The sequence below is a fragment of the Kogia breviceps genome, chromosome 11 (genome assembly GCF_026419965.1).
Source record: "Kogia breviceps isolate mKogBre1 chromosome 11, mKogBre1 haplotype 1, whole genome shotgun sequence".
In the NCBI taxonomy this organism is placed as follows: Eukaryota; Metazoa; Chordata; class Mammalia; order Artiodactyla; family Physeteridae; genus Kogia; species Kogia breviceps.
In genome coordinates, this window is record NC_081320.1 from 19,553,720 (window position 1) to 19,569,006 (window position 15,287).

At 40.9% G+C, this 15,287-nt stretch overlaps 2 protein-coding genes across 2 annotated transcripts; one reads left to right on the forward strand and one right to left on the reverse strand.

Moving 5' to 3' along the window:
* Positions 1–509: 509 nt before the first annotated feature.
* On the forward strand, positions 510–2,699 carry LOC131765501 (lithostathine-like). The gene is made up of 5 exons (XM_059079142.2): positions 510–585; positions 1,122–1,240; positions 1,453–1,590; positions 2,231–2,357; positions 2,632–2,699. The coding sequence occupies exons 1-5, from the start codon at positions 510–512 to the stop codon at positions 2,697–2,699; spliced, it is 528 nt and encodes a 175-aa protein (XP_058935125.1).
* Positions 2,700–8,468: 5,769 nt separating this feature from the next.
* Positions 8,469–10,658, reverse strand: LOC131765502 (lithostathine-like). The gene is made up of 5 exons (XM_059079143.2): positions 10,583–10,658; positions 9,928–10,046; positions 9,578–9,715; positions 8,811–8,937; positions 8,469–8,536 (listed from the first exon to the last, which is right to left on the reverse strand). Exons 1-5 carry the CDS (start codon positions 10,656–10,658, stop codon positions 8,469–8,471), a joined length of 528 nt encoding a protein of 175 aa, XP_058935126.1.
* Between the last annotated feature and the right edge of the window lie 4,629 nt (positions 10,659–15,287).

Sequence of the window (15,287 nt, forward strand, 5' to 3'; positions counted from 1 at the left end):
GCTAGGAAGAGACTCCTCCCCATGGCGGGAATCCCCTTGAAACAAAGCCAGGCCCTTGCCATGACACCTGTCCCGGCTCTAGCATCCTGTTATTCATTTCAGGGCCCCTCCCTCAAATCCTCTTATAAAAACACAGTCTGTCCTGCCCCGACAAACCAGTGGAGATCTCTTGCAAAAGAAGTAAGTGGGAGCTGAGAGAAGATGACACCCCTGACTGGGGTTTCACCTAACATATTTCAGGGAAAGTATACAAGGATCCCTGTCCTCAGAGAATGCAGGAGCTCTGATACCAGGCAAAGGCAGTCCTGGGAGGTCTCTGGTGTAGTAGGATACAAAGATTTTCAAATTCTTTCCAGAACTATGGAAGGGGATGGATGCTATCAAGATGGATTTATTCCTAGGGAACTAGACAGAGGAAAAGACAAGAGGTACAACACGGGGTTTCTCATATCCTTTCTCTGACCACGCTTCCTTTAGTTCTCTGGTTGTCTCCACACATCACAGACAAAATGATGCCTTCCATGGGCCTCACCACCCTGTCCTGGATGCTGCTCTCCTGCCTGATGCTTCTGTCTCAAATCCAAGGTGAGACTTCTCTTCCTCTAGCACTGGGTTCCCAGTGTTTGTTCAGGGCCAAGAAGAGGAGGAAAGCTCCTGTGTGCCTCCCATGGTAATGGTACATCCCCACACAACAACATTGCTTGCAATTCCTGTATCCTCACTCCTTCCTTCAGGGTAACTAGTGGTGGGAGCCTCCCCAGTGGTCCAGTACCAGTGGGATGAAATGATTTCCATTTTCTCAGTAGTGTCTAATTTATGCGGCTGATTAAGGAGGGAAAGTATAGAATGTTTTTAATGAGATGAATAGAAGGAGAAAGACTGAAAGATCCAGTAGCAGAATAGTCAGCCCAGAAGAGGAGAAAAGTTGGACTTTTGAATAAGGCAGAGGAATAAAAAGAAAACAGACCATCTCCCAATTACTAGGTCTAGTTCATGATTAAAAAAAAAAAAAAATCCTGGCAGTGTTGGCAATGGTGACACGCAGTCAAGAGTGTGATGTCACTTCCCCAAGCACTGTCCTCATAGATATTATTCCCTCTCCTTTATTTCTTCCTCCCCAGGGGAAGATTCCCAGAAGAAACTGCCCTCTGCACGGATCAACTGTCCGAAAGGCTCCATGGCCTATGCGTTCTACTGCTATGCCTTGTTTACAACACCTAAAACCTGGATGAATGCATACGTGAGTGCTGGGATTTGCAGTTCGGGCTGATAAGGAGAAGCAAATTAGAGACAGGGTTTGGGGGCTGGGGGTCTCCATTCTCTAGAGTTTCCTGAGGGTGAGTATGAGCACCTCATCTATTGCAAACACAACCCCTTCTCACCTACCTTGTCCCTGCCCTTCCCTCAGTGAGGGTCTCAAGCTCCTCCTCAGTCTCTCCCTTCTCCACACAGATGGCCTGCCAGAAGTGGCCCTCAGGACACCTTGTGTCTGTGCTCAGTGGGGCTGAGGGATCCTTCGTGGCCTCCCTGGTCAAGAACAAATTGAGAACCCGCTCAGACGTCTGGATTGGGCTCCATGACGCCACAGAGGTACACTTACATCCTCTCTAGTCTGCTACCTCCCAGGATGCTATGGCGACCCAGCCCTGCTCGCTGTCCCCTGTGCCTGCCTAGGAAATAACGGAGAGATCCCTAGAGCTTGGAGATCAAGGGGGTGATTGGAGAATGGAGGGCCTTGAGACCAGCTGCAGAGCTGAGTTGTGTGCAGGTCTCCAGTCTCCAGCTAAGGGTAATCTGCCTCTTGTCAAGCTTTTACACAATTCACACACCACGCCTTGATTCAGTTCACTGTGCATCCCTGAGTCTGCAAATACTGCGCTTAGCAAGTGCTAAATGAATATTTAGGATTGATGCATTTTGCCCTTATAAAACATATGTTGTCTTGGAGGTTCAGAGGGGAATCACAAATGTACCACCAAGTGCAGTTCACACAGTGACAAGTTACTCTGAGGGGTTCTATTTGTCTTTGTGATTATTGACTTTTGAATTTGCCAATAGAAGCAAAGAGTTAGGGAGTGTTTCCCAGAGGAGAGCTGTGGGGCATCACCTGCTAGAGCAGAACTAATTCCGTGATGTTGGGTAGGGTATCAGGTGTTCCAGCTGAGGAAATCAGGCCAGGAGAACTCTAAAGGCCTTTCCACCTCACCCGACTCCATCCTCTGCTCTATAGGGCTCTGAGCCCAATGCCGGTGGATGGGAGTGGAGTAACAATGATGTGCTCAATTACGTTGCCTGGGAGAAAAATCCCTCCACCAAATCAGACCCTGACTATTGTGGGAGCCTGTCCAGAAACTCAGGTAAGAAACAGAGGAGGTCATTTCTGCCCAGCCTTTTCCATCCCCTCATCCCCTATTTCTGAGTCTGGTCTTCAGAGAATCCTCCTGGGCTGGAACTGCTTGTCTGTTCCCATCCCCTCTCACCTCTCCTTCTTTTCTCTCTCTTTCCCCTGGAGTGGGACGCTGGTGAAGATGAGGGAGAGCCTTTGAGTCCTAGGCCAGAATCTGGGATGCATCCCCATTGGGTTCTCAAGCTCCACCAGCCCCATTCACTTGAGCTCTTCTGTCTCTTCAGGGTATCTGAAGTGGAGAGACTCTAACTGTCATGTGAACTTACCCTATGTCTGCAAGTTCAAGGGCTAAGTCAGATGGGAAGTCAGTAGCCTGAGTCTGGTGTGCAGCTCATCATGGACTTGGAACCAAGAGTGAAGACACACCTCGGAAAGGGGAATCCTCCCCACGCCCCCAACCTGACCACCTCATTCTGGCCTTCCCTGTCTCTCGGCCTCATTTCAGGCATTTGTGTGCATGTGTGTGCGTGTGCGCGCGTGCCATGGCCTGAGGTCTTGGAGAACAGTAATAAATATCTTATTCCAAACTTACCTGCTTTAGTGCTCTTGTCTTTTAACAAGACTCTGAGGAAGAAGTTTGTATGGGAAGAATCTAGGGGTGGCCTCTGTCAAGTTTCATCCAGTTTCCTTGGAAAATGACTGAATGTACACTCCCACCGGTGTATTTGTGAGGAGTATGTAGGCCCTGTTCCCTTAGGAATTGGGTTGTGTTATACAAAGGCATGGCTTCCCCACCCACTGTACTGCCCATTCCTCCTGATGGTATGACACAAGCAGCCTTAGTGGGATCCCATGCTATTTATTATAGGATCCACTTCTGAAATCATTTGCTGTGAAGGATCATGAAGGATCTATTCTTTTTCTTTAGTGTGCAATCCACCTTGGATCATGACTTTTATAAAATATAGTCAAGAAGAAATTACTTGGACTGACATGCAGATCATTGGAAGTTGTCACTCTCTTTCTTAAGACAGGAAAAAATCTGAAAAATTTTAGCACCAACAACTTTTCCTGGGGTAATCATCTTTTCTTGGGGAATCTGCCAAGGCACCCCATTACATAGATACCTTCTCATTTCTGCTTACCTGGATCAGAACTGCTAGATCTATAAACTTTTAGTAACATGAAATTACAATTTTGACAACTTGTTGGATGCTGAGTGTGGATTGGCTCTATGAGTGAGAGACTCCTGGAAGCCCCTATCTAGGGAGTCTCCACACTCTCATGGTTTTTTCTTTCTGGAAACCCATCATATTCTTGTTGTGAAGAGATAAGTAACCATTCTGAAATATGTTCAGATAAAGACACCAGAAAAAAGGAACTCTTCAGGTCAATATTCTTGATATACATGGTTGAAACAATCCTCACCAAAATATTAGCAACTCGAATTCAACAGAACATTGAAAGTATAATACACTCTGACAAAGTGGTTCTTATTCCTTGGATGCAAGTATGGTTCAACATATGCAAATCAATCAACAGTGTGCACATTAATAGAATAAAGGGTAAATAGCACACAATCATCAATAGATGTAGAAAAAGCTTACAGAACCTGTGGTACAAGAGAGTGGCTATAGTTAGCAATAAGATATTGTGCACTTAAAAAACTGTTTTAAAAAAAGAAAAAAACTATTACGAGTGTAGTTCTCATGTTAAGTGTTGTTACCAGAGAAACAAAGAAACAAACAAAGAAGTGGGACACAAGGAAACTTTCAAAGGTGATGGATATATTTACTACCTTGGTTGTAGTGATGGTAACACATATGTATACATATTTCCAAATTATCCAAGTTATATACATTATGTGCAGATATTTGTGTTTACCAACTATTCCTCAATAAAGCTGTAATAAAAGTGGAACACAATCGAGGAACTATGGAACACCACTACTACCGAGATCTTCAATTTAATATGGAGTGCCAGGAATCATTGTCATTATTGCTTTTTTGATAATGCCATCCCTAAATGAGCTTTTTTTTTTTTTAATATCTAGGTTGAAAAATTCTGAATTATTCTAGGGAAAATCAAGAAAATCTTAAAATCTACTATATCTATCTTAAAAAGTTTAATCTATGTTAAAAATATCTTCTTACAAAGAAAAATTTAGGTCTAGAGTGTTTTTGGAAGAGTCCCACCAAACTACCTCAAAACACATGTTTTAAATCTTATATACAAGCTTGTAGAGAATAAAGGGAAAATACTTCCTAACTCTGACAGATAATAATAGAAAAAATTCTCTGTGGAAAGGAAAAGATATGCTTTTACCTAGTTTCAGATGTAATGGGTGATTCTCTCTTTGAAGAAAGATTGTCTATCTTAAAGGGGTATACGAAACTTGCCAAATGTCAAGGAAAGTAGACACTATCAATTCATCTGATCTATTTATCTGAGAATGAAAACCTCCATATGTAGTATCACCAGATTTGGCAAATGTGCAGTATCTGTCAAGTTGAGCAAAGATGTAATATTTGATATACACTAATACCAAGAAACTATTTGTGGCTTATCTGAAATTCAAATTTAGCTAGGAGTCCTCTATTTTATCTGGCAAATATACCTATGTAGCAAGGCTGAGTGGCTCTTGGCCCACGTAGAAGATTTTGACAAAGGTGACATCCCCCTTTCAGATGGGGCAATTGGCCAAATATTTTTATATAAGATATGAGGCTGAGAATGTGTCGGATGTGAGGTAGTGAGTAGTATAATTATCTAAAAATATTTAGGTTCAATGAAAATTTCAACCGTCTTCACTCATGCAAGTGGTTCTTTTCAAATATATCATCATTTATTCACTTTTTTATGTATTCAAGAAATATGAGTAGAAACCCCGCAGGATATTAAGCCTTCCCAACTCTAGTCCCGACTGAGGCCAGAGCATGTTTCCAGAACACAGGACAGAAAACCCACTGGGCCTTTCTTGCAAGCACTCAGGAAAGTGATACCATTCAGCAACTCTAGGGATAAGGAACTAATTGTGCGGTCCATGAAATGGTGCTAGTCCTCAAACTGTTTGTTGCCGTACCTGTACAAAATAACTACAGAAATCCAGAGTAAAATTTTAGAAGTTTTTATAGCAATTTGGCAGATTAGGTTTTTTGTTTGTTTGTTTGTGGTACGCGGACCTCTCACTGCTGTGGCCTCTCCCATTGCGGAGCACAGGCTCCGGACGTGCAAGCTCAGCAGCCATCGCTCACGGGCCCAGCCTCTCCGCGGCATGTGGGATGTTCCCGGACCGGGGCACGAACCCGTGTCCCCTGCATCGGCAGGCGGACTCTCAACCACTGCGCCACCAGGGAAGACTGGCAGATTAGTTTTGTCTATGAAATCTAAAATTTTATAAATGGTTTCTTAACATATGTAACGTTTTTTTATATTTCAATTGTAGTAATTCATTTTAAAAAAGGCTTTAATTCTTAGAATAGTTTTAGGTTTATGGAATTATTGCAACAGGGACTTACCACTTGATACAACTGATGAACCATACTGATACATTATTACTGATATTCCTAATTGAAATATTGTTGACATACAATATTATGTTAGTTTCAGTTGTACTACATAATGATTGGACATTTGCATACATTATAAAATGATCTGCATGATAAGTCTAGTAATCATCTGTCCCCATACAAAGTTATTATAGTATTATTGACCATATTCCTATATATTATTTATTATTTATAACTGGAGGTTTATTTATTTTATAACTGGAGGTTTGCACCTCTTAATCCCCTTCACATATTTTACACCCCTTCCCACTGGAAACTTCCTCTTTGTTCTCTGTATCTATGAATGCTTTTATTTCTTTCCATTTGTTTGTTTTATATTTTAAAATTCACATATAAGTAAGGTTATATTGTATTTGTCTTTCTCTGTCTGATTTAATTCACTTGGCACAATACCCTCTAGATTTATACATATTGTCACAAAATCTTTCAGTTTTTTTCATGGCTGAGTAATATTCCATTATATACATTTTATACATATAAAATATATATTCCTCATCTTCTTTATCCATTGATATGTTGATGAATAGTTAGGTTTATTCTGTACATTACCCTCTGTAAATAATGCAGCAATGAACATTGGACATAATGCAGCAATGAACAATGAACATACCTATCTTTTCAAATTAGTGTTTTTTTCTTTACTTCAGGTAAATACCTAGAGGTGAATTTGCTGGATTACATGTCAGTTCTAGTTTTAATTTTGTGAAGAAATGTTTTCCATAGTGGCTGTACCAATTTACATATCCACCAACAGTGCATGAGCACTCTCTTTTCTCCACATCCTCACCAACACTTGTAATTTGTTGTCTTTTTTTTTTTAACATCTTTATTTGAGTATAACTGTTTTACAATAGTGTGTTAGTTTCTCCTTTACAACAAAGTGAATCAGTTATACATATACATATGTTCCCATAACTCTTCCCTCTTGTGTCACCCTCCCTCCCACCCTCCCTATCCCACCCCTCTAGGTGGTCACAAAGCAGAGAGGTGAACTCCCTGTGCTATGGGGCAACTTCCCACTAGCTATCTAATTTACATTTGGTAGTGTGTATATGTCCCTGCCACTCTCTCACATCGTCACAGCTTACCCTTCCCCCTCCCCATATCCTCAAGTTTTTGTCTTTTTGATGATACCCATTATGCCAGGTGTGAGGTGGTGCCTCACTGTGGTTTTGATTTGCATTTCCATGATGGTTAGTGATGTTGAGCATCTTTTCATATGCCTATTGATCTTCTTCTTTGGAAAAATATCAACTCAGGTCCTCTGCCTATTTTTTAATCAGAGTACTTGATTTTTGTTGATGTTGTGTTGTATGAGTTCTTCGAATATGTTGGACATTGACCCCCTATTGCAAATATTTTCTCCCAGTAAGAAGGCTGTTTTTCTGTTTTGTTGATAGTTTCCTTCACTGTGGAAAAGCTTTTTGTTTTGCCTTAGTCACATTTGATTATTTTTGCTTTTGTTTCATTTGTGTGAGGAGACAGATCCATAAATATATCGCTAAGAAGGATGTCACAGACTATACTCTGTTTCTCTATTAGCAGTTTTATTGTTTCAGGTATTAAATGCAAGTTTTTTATACATATTGAGTTCAATTTTATATATGTGTGAGAAAGCAATCCTGTTTGATTCTTTTGCATGAAGCTGTCACTTTTCCAACAACATTGTTGAAGAGGCTGTCTTTTTCCCATTATATACTCTGTATTTCATTGTTGAAAGTTAATTGACCATATAAGCATGGGTTTACTTTAAGGCTCTGTATTCTGTTCAATGGACCTATATGTCTGTTTTTGTTCCAGTACAATATTGTTTTTATTACTGTTGCTTTGTAGTAAAGGTTGTGATCATGGAGTGCCATACCTACAGTTTGCTCCTTTCTTAAAAGAGTGACAACTTCCAATGATCTGCATGTCAGTCCAAGTAATTTCTTCTTGACTATATTTTATAAAAGTCATGATCCAAGGTGGATTGCACACTAAAGAAAAAGAATAGATCCTTCATGATCCTTCACAGCAAATGATTTCAGAAGTGGATCCTATAATAAATAGCATGGGATCCCACTAAGGCTGCTTGTGTCATACCATCAGGAGGAATGGGCAGTACAGTGGGTGGGGAAGCCATGCCTTTGTATAGCACAACCCAATTCCTAAGGGAACAGGGCTTACATACTCCTCACAAATACACCGGTGGGAGTGTACATTCAGTCATTTTCCAAGGAAACTGGATGAAACTTGACAGAGGCCACCCCTAGATTCTTCCCATACAAACTTCTTCCTCAGAGTCTTGTTATAAGACAAGAGCACAAAAGCAGGTAAGTTTGGAATAAGATATTTATTACTGTTCTCCAAGACCTCAGGCCATGGCACGCGCGCACACGCACACACATGCACACAAATGCCTGAAATGAGGCCGAGAGACAGGGAAGGCCAGAATGAGGTGGTCAGGTTGGGGGCGTGGGGAGGATTCCCCTTTCCGAGGTGTGTCTTCACTCTTGGTTCCAAGTCCATGATGAGCTGCACACCAGACTCAGGCTACTGACTTCCCATCTGACTTAGCCCTTGAACTTGCAGACATAGGGTAAGTTCACATGACAGTTAGAGTCTCTCCACTTCAGATACCCTGAAGAGACAGAAGAGCTCAAGTGAATGGGGCTGGTGGAGCTTGAGAACCCAATGGGGATGCATCCCAGATTCTGGCCTAGGACTCAAAGGCTCTCCCTCATCTTCACCAGCGTCCCACTCCAGGGGAAAGAGAGAGAAAAGAAGGAGAGGTGAGAGGGGATGGGAACAGACAAGCAGTTCCAGCCCAGGAGGATTCTCTGAAGACCAGACTCAGAAATAGGGGATGAGGGGATGGAAAAGGCTGGGCAGAAATGACCTCCTCTGTTTCTTACCTGAGTTTCTGGACAGGCTCCCACAATAGTCAGGGTCTGATTTGGTGGAGGGATTTTTCTCCCAGGCAACGTAATTGAGCACATCATTGTTACTCCACTCCCATCCACCGGCATTGGGCTCAGAGCCCTATAGAGCAGAGGATGGAGTCGGGTGAGGTGGAAAGGCCTTTAGAGTTCTCCTGGCCTGATTTCCTCAGCTGGAACACCTGATACCCTACCCAACATCACGGAATTAGTTCTGCTCTAGCAGGTGATGCCCCACAGCTCTCCTCTGGGAAACACTCCCTAACTCTTTGCTTCTATTGGCAAATTCAAAAGTCAATAATCACAAAGACAAATAGAACCCCTCAGAGTAACTTGTCACTGTGTGAACTGCACTTGGTGGTACATTTGTGATTCCCCTCTGAACCTCCAAGACAACATATGTTTTATAAGGGCAAAATGCATCAATCCTAAATATTCATTTAGCACTTGCTAAGCGCAGTATTTGCAGACTCAGGGATGCACAGTGAACTGAATCAAGGCGTGGTGTGTGAATTGTGTAAAAGCTTGACAAGAGGCAGATTACCCTTAGCTGGAGACTGGAGACCTGCACACAACTCAGCTCTGCAGCTGTTCTCAAGGCCCTCCATTCTCCAATCACCCCCTTGATCTCCAAGCTCTAGGGATCTCTCCGTTATTTCCTAGGCAGGCACAGGGGACAGCGAGCAGGGCTGGGTCGCCATAGCACCTTGGGAGGTAGCAGACCAGAGAGGATGTAAGTGTACCTCTGTGGCGTCATGGAGCCCAATCCAGACGTCTGAGCGGGTTCTCAATTTGTTCTTGACCAGGGAGGCCACGAAGGATCCCTCAGCCCCACTGAGCACAGACACAAGGTGTCCTGAGGGCCACTTCTGGCAGGCCATCTGTGTGGAGAAGGGAGAGACTGAGGAGGAGCTTGAGACCCTCACTGAGGGAAGGGCAGGGACAAGGTAGGTGAGAAGGGGTTGTGTTTGCAGTAGATGAGGTGCTCATACTCACCCTCAGGAAACTCTAGAGAATGGAGACCCCCAGCCCCCAAACCCTGTCTCTAATTTGCTTCTCCTTATCAGCCCGAACTGCAAATCCCAGCACTCACGTATGCATTCATCCAGGTTTTAGGTGTTGTAAACAAGGCATAGCAGTAGAACGCATAGGCCATGGAGCCTTTCGGACAGTTGATCCGTGCAGAGGGCAGTTTCTTCTGGGAATCTTCCCCTGGGGAGGAAGAAATAAAGGAGAGGGAATAATATCTATGAGGCCAGTGCTTGGGGAAGTGACATCACACTCTTGACTGCGTGTCACCATTGCCAACACTGCCAGGATTTTTTTTTTTTTTTAATCATGAAGTAGACCTAGTAATTGGGAGATGGTCTGTTTTCTTTTTATTCCTCTGCCTTATTCAAAAGTCCAACTTTTCTCCTCTTCTGGGCTGACTATTCTGCTACTGGATCTTTCAGTCTTTCTCCTTCTATTCATCTCATTAAAAACACTCTATACCTTCCCTCCTTAATCAGCCGCATAAATTAGACACTACTGAGAAAATGGAAATCATCTCATCCCACTGGTACTGGACCACTGGGGAGGCTCCCACCACTAGTTACCCTGAAGGAAGGAGTGAGGATACAGGAATTGCAAGCAATGTTGTTGTGTGGGGATGTACCATTACCATGGGAGGCACACAGGAGCTTTCCTCCTCTTCTTGGCCCTGAACAAACACTGGGAACCCAGTGCTTGAGGCAGAGAAGTCTCACCTTGGACTTGAGACAGAAGCGTCAGGCAGGAGAGCAGCATCCAGGACAGGGTGGTGAGGCCCATGGAAGGCATCATTTTGTCTGTGACGTGCGGAGACAACCAGAGAACTAAAGGAAGCGTGGTCAGAGAAAGGATATGAGAAACCCCCTGTTGTACCTCTTGTCTTTTCCTCTGTCTAGTTCCCTAGGAATAAATCCATCTTGATAGCATCCATCCCCTTCCATAGTTCTGGAAAGAATTTGAAAATCTTTGTATCCTACTACACCAGAGACCTCCCAGGACTGCCTTTGCCTGGTATCAAACCTCCTACATCCTCTGCAGACATGGATCCTTGTATACCTTCCCTGAAATGTGTGAGGAGAAACCCCAGTCAGGGGTGTCATCTTCTCTCAGCTCCCACTTACTTCTCTTGCAAGGGATCTGCACTGGTTTGTTGGGGCAGAAAAGACTGGGTTTTTATAAGAGGATTTGAAGCAGGGGTGCTGAAATGAATAACATGAAACTGGAGGCATGAAAGGGGTCATGCAGAAGTGTCTGGCATTGATTCAAGGAGATTTCCACCACAGGGAGGAAATCCTTCCCATCAAAGCCTGGGAATTGTCACAGCTGTTACTTCTTTTTCTTGAGCAAACCAGTACTTTCTCAGGAACAGGTGAAGTTTATGCTTTTGTCATCCTTGTCCAGGTAAGTGGTCTGAAAAATTTATAGAAATGAAGGCAGCCTGGTGGCTCTAATTCTGTTTCACAGTTTAGAAAATATGTGACATTGGATAGTTAAAGAAGTACTAAAAGTGTATTTTTGAGAAATCTGTCAAGAACTGACTTGTTGGCATATATATGAGTTTTAAGTTTTTAAGTTTTAATCCTTGTCTTTTAAGATTAAAGAAAACTGAACTAGTAATAAGGAAAAGTTAGGTGAGTATAACATTGGCAAATATTGCTGAGGGCAAGATATTAGTTGAGGGAAACAAAAGAAATGAAGTAATGGGAAAGAGCAATGTTTCAGCATTGCTTTCTCCTTATTGGAGCAAGGTGTAAAGGAAGCATGGAGGGTTCTAAGGCAATAGACAAAGCAGAATCAGGTAGATTTGCCTTCCGGCCAACTCTGTGTGGGAAGACTGAGAAATAATTCCTCAGTTCACTTCAATTCCAAGCCGGCGATTTGATACCTCAGGGTGGCATTCTCAGACCATGATGCGCAGACCCCTGGGGGTCTTCAAGACCATTTCAGGGGGACTGTAATATTTCAATTTTCATAACTTTACTAAAATATTATTTGCCTTCTTCACTGTGTTGACATTTGCGCTAATGGGGCACAGGCAACCATGGGTAAATTTCGGGGTCCTCAGCATTCACCAATGTAGGGGTGTCAACCTGTGTTCTTCACTCCCACGCACTTGCAAGAAGCAAACAAATTCACTCTAAAATGTCCTTCGGGACTTCCCAGGCCTTCCAGTGGTTAAGGCTACACGCTTCTGCTCCATGGGTCATGGGTTCGATCCCTGATCAGGGAACTAAGATCCCGCATGCCACATGGTACCTCTAAAAAAAAGAAAAAAATGACATTGATGAAGCAGTAAAGATAACCCATTTTAGTAAATATATTTTTTAAATTTTTATTTTATATTGGAATATAGTTGATGAACAATGTTGTGTTAGTTTCAGGTGTACAGCAAATTGATTCATTTATATATATGTACATGTATCTATTTTTTTCAAATTCTTTTCACATTTAGGTTATTGCAGAATATTGAGCAGAGTTCCCTGTGCCATACAGTGGGTCCTTGTTCGTTATCAATTTTATTTTATTTATTTATTTAACAAATTTTTATTTTATTTATTTATTTATTTTTGGCTGTGTTGGGTCTTTGTTGCTGTGTGTGGGCTTTCTCTAGTTGTGGCGAGCGGGGGCTACTCTTCGTTGAGATGTGCAGGCTTCTCATTGCGGTGGCTTCTCTTGTTGCGGAGCATGGGCTCTAAGTGTGCAGGTTTCAGTAGTTGTGGCTCACGGGCTCTAGAGCTCAAGCTCAGTAGTTGTGGTACACGGGCGTAGTTACTCTGTGGGATCCTCCCTGAGCAGGGCTCAAACCTGTGTCCCCTGCCTTGGCAGGCAGATTCTTAACTACTGCACCACCAGGGAAGCTCAGTTATCAATTTTAAATATAGCAGTGCATGGAGAACAGTATGGAGGTTCCTTAAAAAACAACAAATAGAACCACCATATGACCCCGCAATCCCACTACTAGGCATATACCCTGAGAAAACCATAATTCACAAAGAGTCATGTACCAAAATGTTTATTGCAGCTCTACGATAGCCAGGACATGGAAGCAACCTAAGTGTCCATCAACAGATGAATGGATAAAGAAGATGTGGCACATATATACAATGGAATATTACTCAGCCATAAAAAGAAATGAAACTGAGTTATTTGTAATGAGGTGGATAGACCTGGAGTCTGTCATACAGAGTGAAGTAAGTCAGAAGGAGAAAAACAAATACCGTATGCTAACACATATATATGGAATCTAAGAAAAAAAAATGTCATGAAGAGATTAGTGGTAGGACGGGAATAAAACACAGGCCTACTAGAGCATGGACTTGAGGATATGGGGAGGGGGAAGGGTAGGCTGTGACGATGTGAGAGAGTGGCAGGGACATATACACACTACCAAATGTAAATTAGATAGCTAGTGGGAAGCTGCCCCATAGCACAGGGAGTTCACCTCTCTGCTTTGTGACCACCTAGAGGGGTGGGGTAGGGAGGGTGGGAGGGAGGGTGATGCAAGAGGGAAGAGATATGGGAACATATGTATATGTATAACTGATTCACTTTGTTGTAAAGGAGAAACTAACACACTATTGTAAAACAGTTACACTCAAATAAAGATGTTAAAAAAATAAAATAAAATAAAAAATAAAATAAAATAACGGGGTTAAGAACATTTGCAAAAAAAAAAAAATAGAATGGATAAAGAGCAGGGTCCTACTGTATAGCACAGGGAACTATATTCAATATCCAGTGATAAACCATAATGGAAAAGAATATTTTAAAAAAATGTTTGTATGTGTATAACTGAGTCACTATGCTGTATAGCAGAGAATGGCACAACATTGTAAATCAACTTACTTCAATAAAATAAATAAATAAATAAAAATTAAAAAAAAATATAGCAGTGTGCACATGTCGATCCCAAACTCCCAATCTTCACACTTGAATACATTTCTTCAAAATTCTGTATGACTAAGTGGAAAGCCTGTGTACTAAAGTATAATGGTTGTCTTGGGAAAAAGCCTTTGTAATCCACGTTTTCGTGGAAGACAATTATTTCTTGAAAGATGGACTGAGAACAAACTTGCTAATCACATATGGGCGTTTTGTTGACATTTAAAAAAATGATCAAAATGAGATATTAAATAAATATTTTAAAATTCTTGTTTAACATATAGTATTATAAATATCAATATTTATTATAAATATCAATATTTATTATAAATATCAATAATTCTCATGAATAAACATTCTTTGGTGTCCTCAATACTTTTTAAGAGTGTAAAGTGTCCTGAGATCAAAATGGTTTGATAACCTCTGGTTAACAATGAGATACCAATTTCCAGGATATATTGGGGATGGAGACAAATTTTATGTTACAAAACAGGGATACAATCAGCAAAGTCTAGAAGGTGGGGTAAACTCTACAGGATAAATGACTCAATTTCCTTAGCAAATGAATTTAAGGAAATAAAGCAATATGAAATTCTTAACATTTGAGAGATGTATTAATCAAATACAAGGTATGTCTCATGTTTAGATCATGATTTGAACAAATCAGATGAGAAAATAATTTTGAGACACTTGACTAAGTGTGAACATTTGAAAATATTAAGGGGTTCTATTATTTTTAGGTGCAATTATGATATTGTACTTATATTTAAAGTGATATTATCATTTACAGATAGATGATAGAATACTTACAGTTGAAATATGTTGTTCAGGATTTGCTTCAAAGTAATCCAGTGTAGTAAGGGTAAGAAAAGGAATATAGATGAAGTGAAAGGCCATGTGGGATAATTGTCATTGCTTGGTGATAGATACCTAGAGGATCATCATACTATTCAGTTTGGGTTTCTTTGATTATTTTTTCAAAAAATATTGGGGAAAATTTCTGGAAAAAAGAAAAACTGAGGTTCAACAATTGTTGAGAAAAAATTTTAAGTCCAGTCTGACTCAAGAATATAGCTGCAAAATTCCTGAACAAAATACTAAGCCAAAGAAGTTTACCAATGTATGTAATAAATGAAGGTAAGAATATTTTAGAAAAATATTACTAAATATGACCACTTTAAAGTAAAAATAAAATAACAAACTAAATGTGAAGGGAAAATGAGAGAAAATACTTTATATAGATATATATCTGACAAAGAATTGATTTCTAGAATATGTTTATAACAGTAAATTTAACAAGAAATTGAACAATACATTCATTAGAAAACAAGAGTGAAAAAACACGAGCATGCATTTCAGTAAAGAGGAAGCACAGTGATCAATACATATATGACAATATGTCAAACTCATTAGCAATCAATGAAATTAAAATCAAAATGAAATATAATTTCACACCTATCAGAATGACAAAAAATAAATTTTGACTTTCCAAAATTTTGGTGAGGATTTGGAGCAATGAGTTGTCCATATTGCTGCTGG

Bases quoted from the DNA above. Each gene is read 5' to 3' on its own strand.
- LOC131765501 (XM_059079142.2), top strand. From the start codon at position 510: ATGATGCCTTCCATGGGCCTCACCACCCTGTCCTGGATGCTGCTCTCC. The intron at 1,241-1,452 runs GTGAGTGCTGGG...TTCTCCACACAG, and splicing joins AAACCTGGATGAATGCATAC to ATGGCCTGCCAGAAGTGGCC. The intron at 2,358-2,631 runs GTAAGAAACAGA...CTGTCTCTTCAG, and splicing joins GAGCCTGTCCAGAAACTCAG to GGTATCTGAAGTGGAGAGAC.
- LOC131765502 (XM_059079143.2), bottom strand. From the start codon at position 10,658: ATGATGCCTTCCATGGGCCTCACCACCCTGTCCTGGATGCTGCTCTCC. The intron at 10,047-10,582 runs GTGAGACTTCTC...CTTCCTCCCCAG, and splicing joins GCTTCTGTCTCAAGTCCAAG to GGGAAGATTCCCAGAAGAAA. The intron at 9,716-9,927 runs GTGAGTGCTGGG...TTCTCCACACAG, and splicing joins AAACCTGGATGAATGCATAC to ATGGCCTGCCAGAAGTGGCC.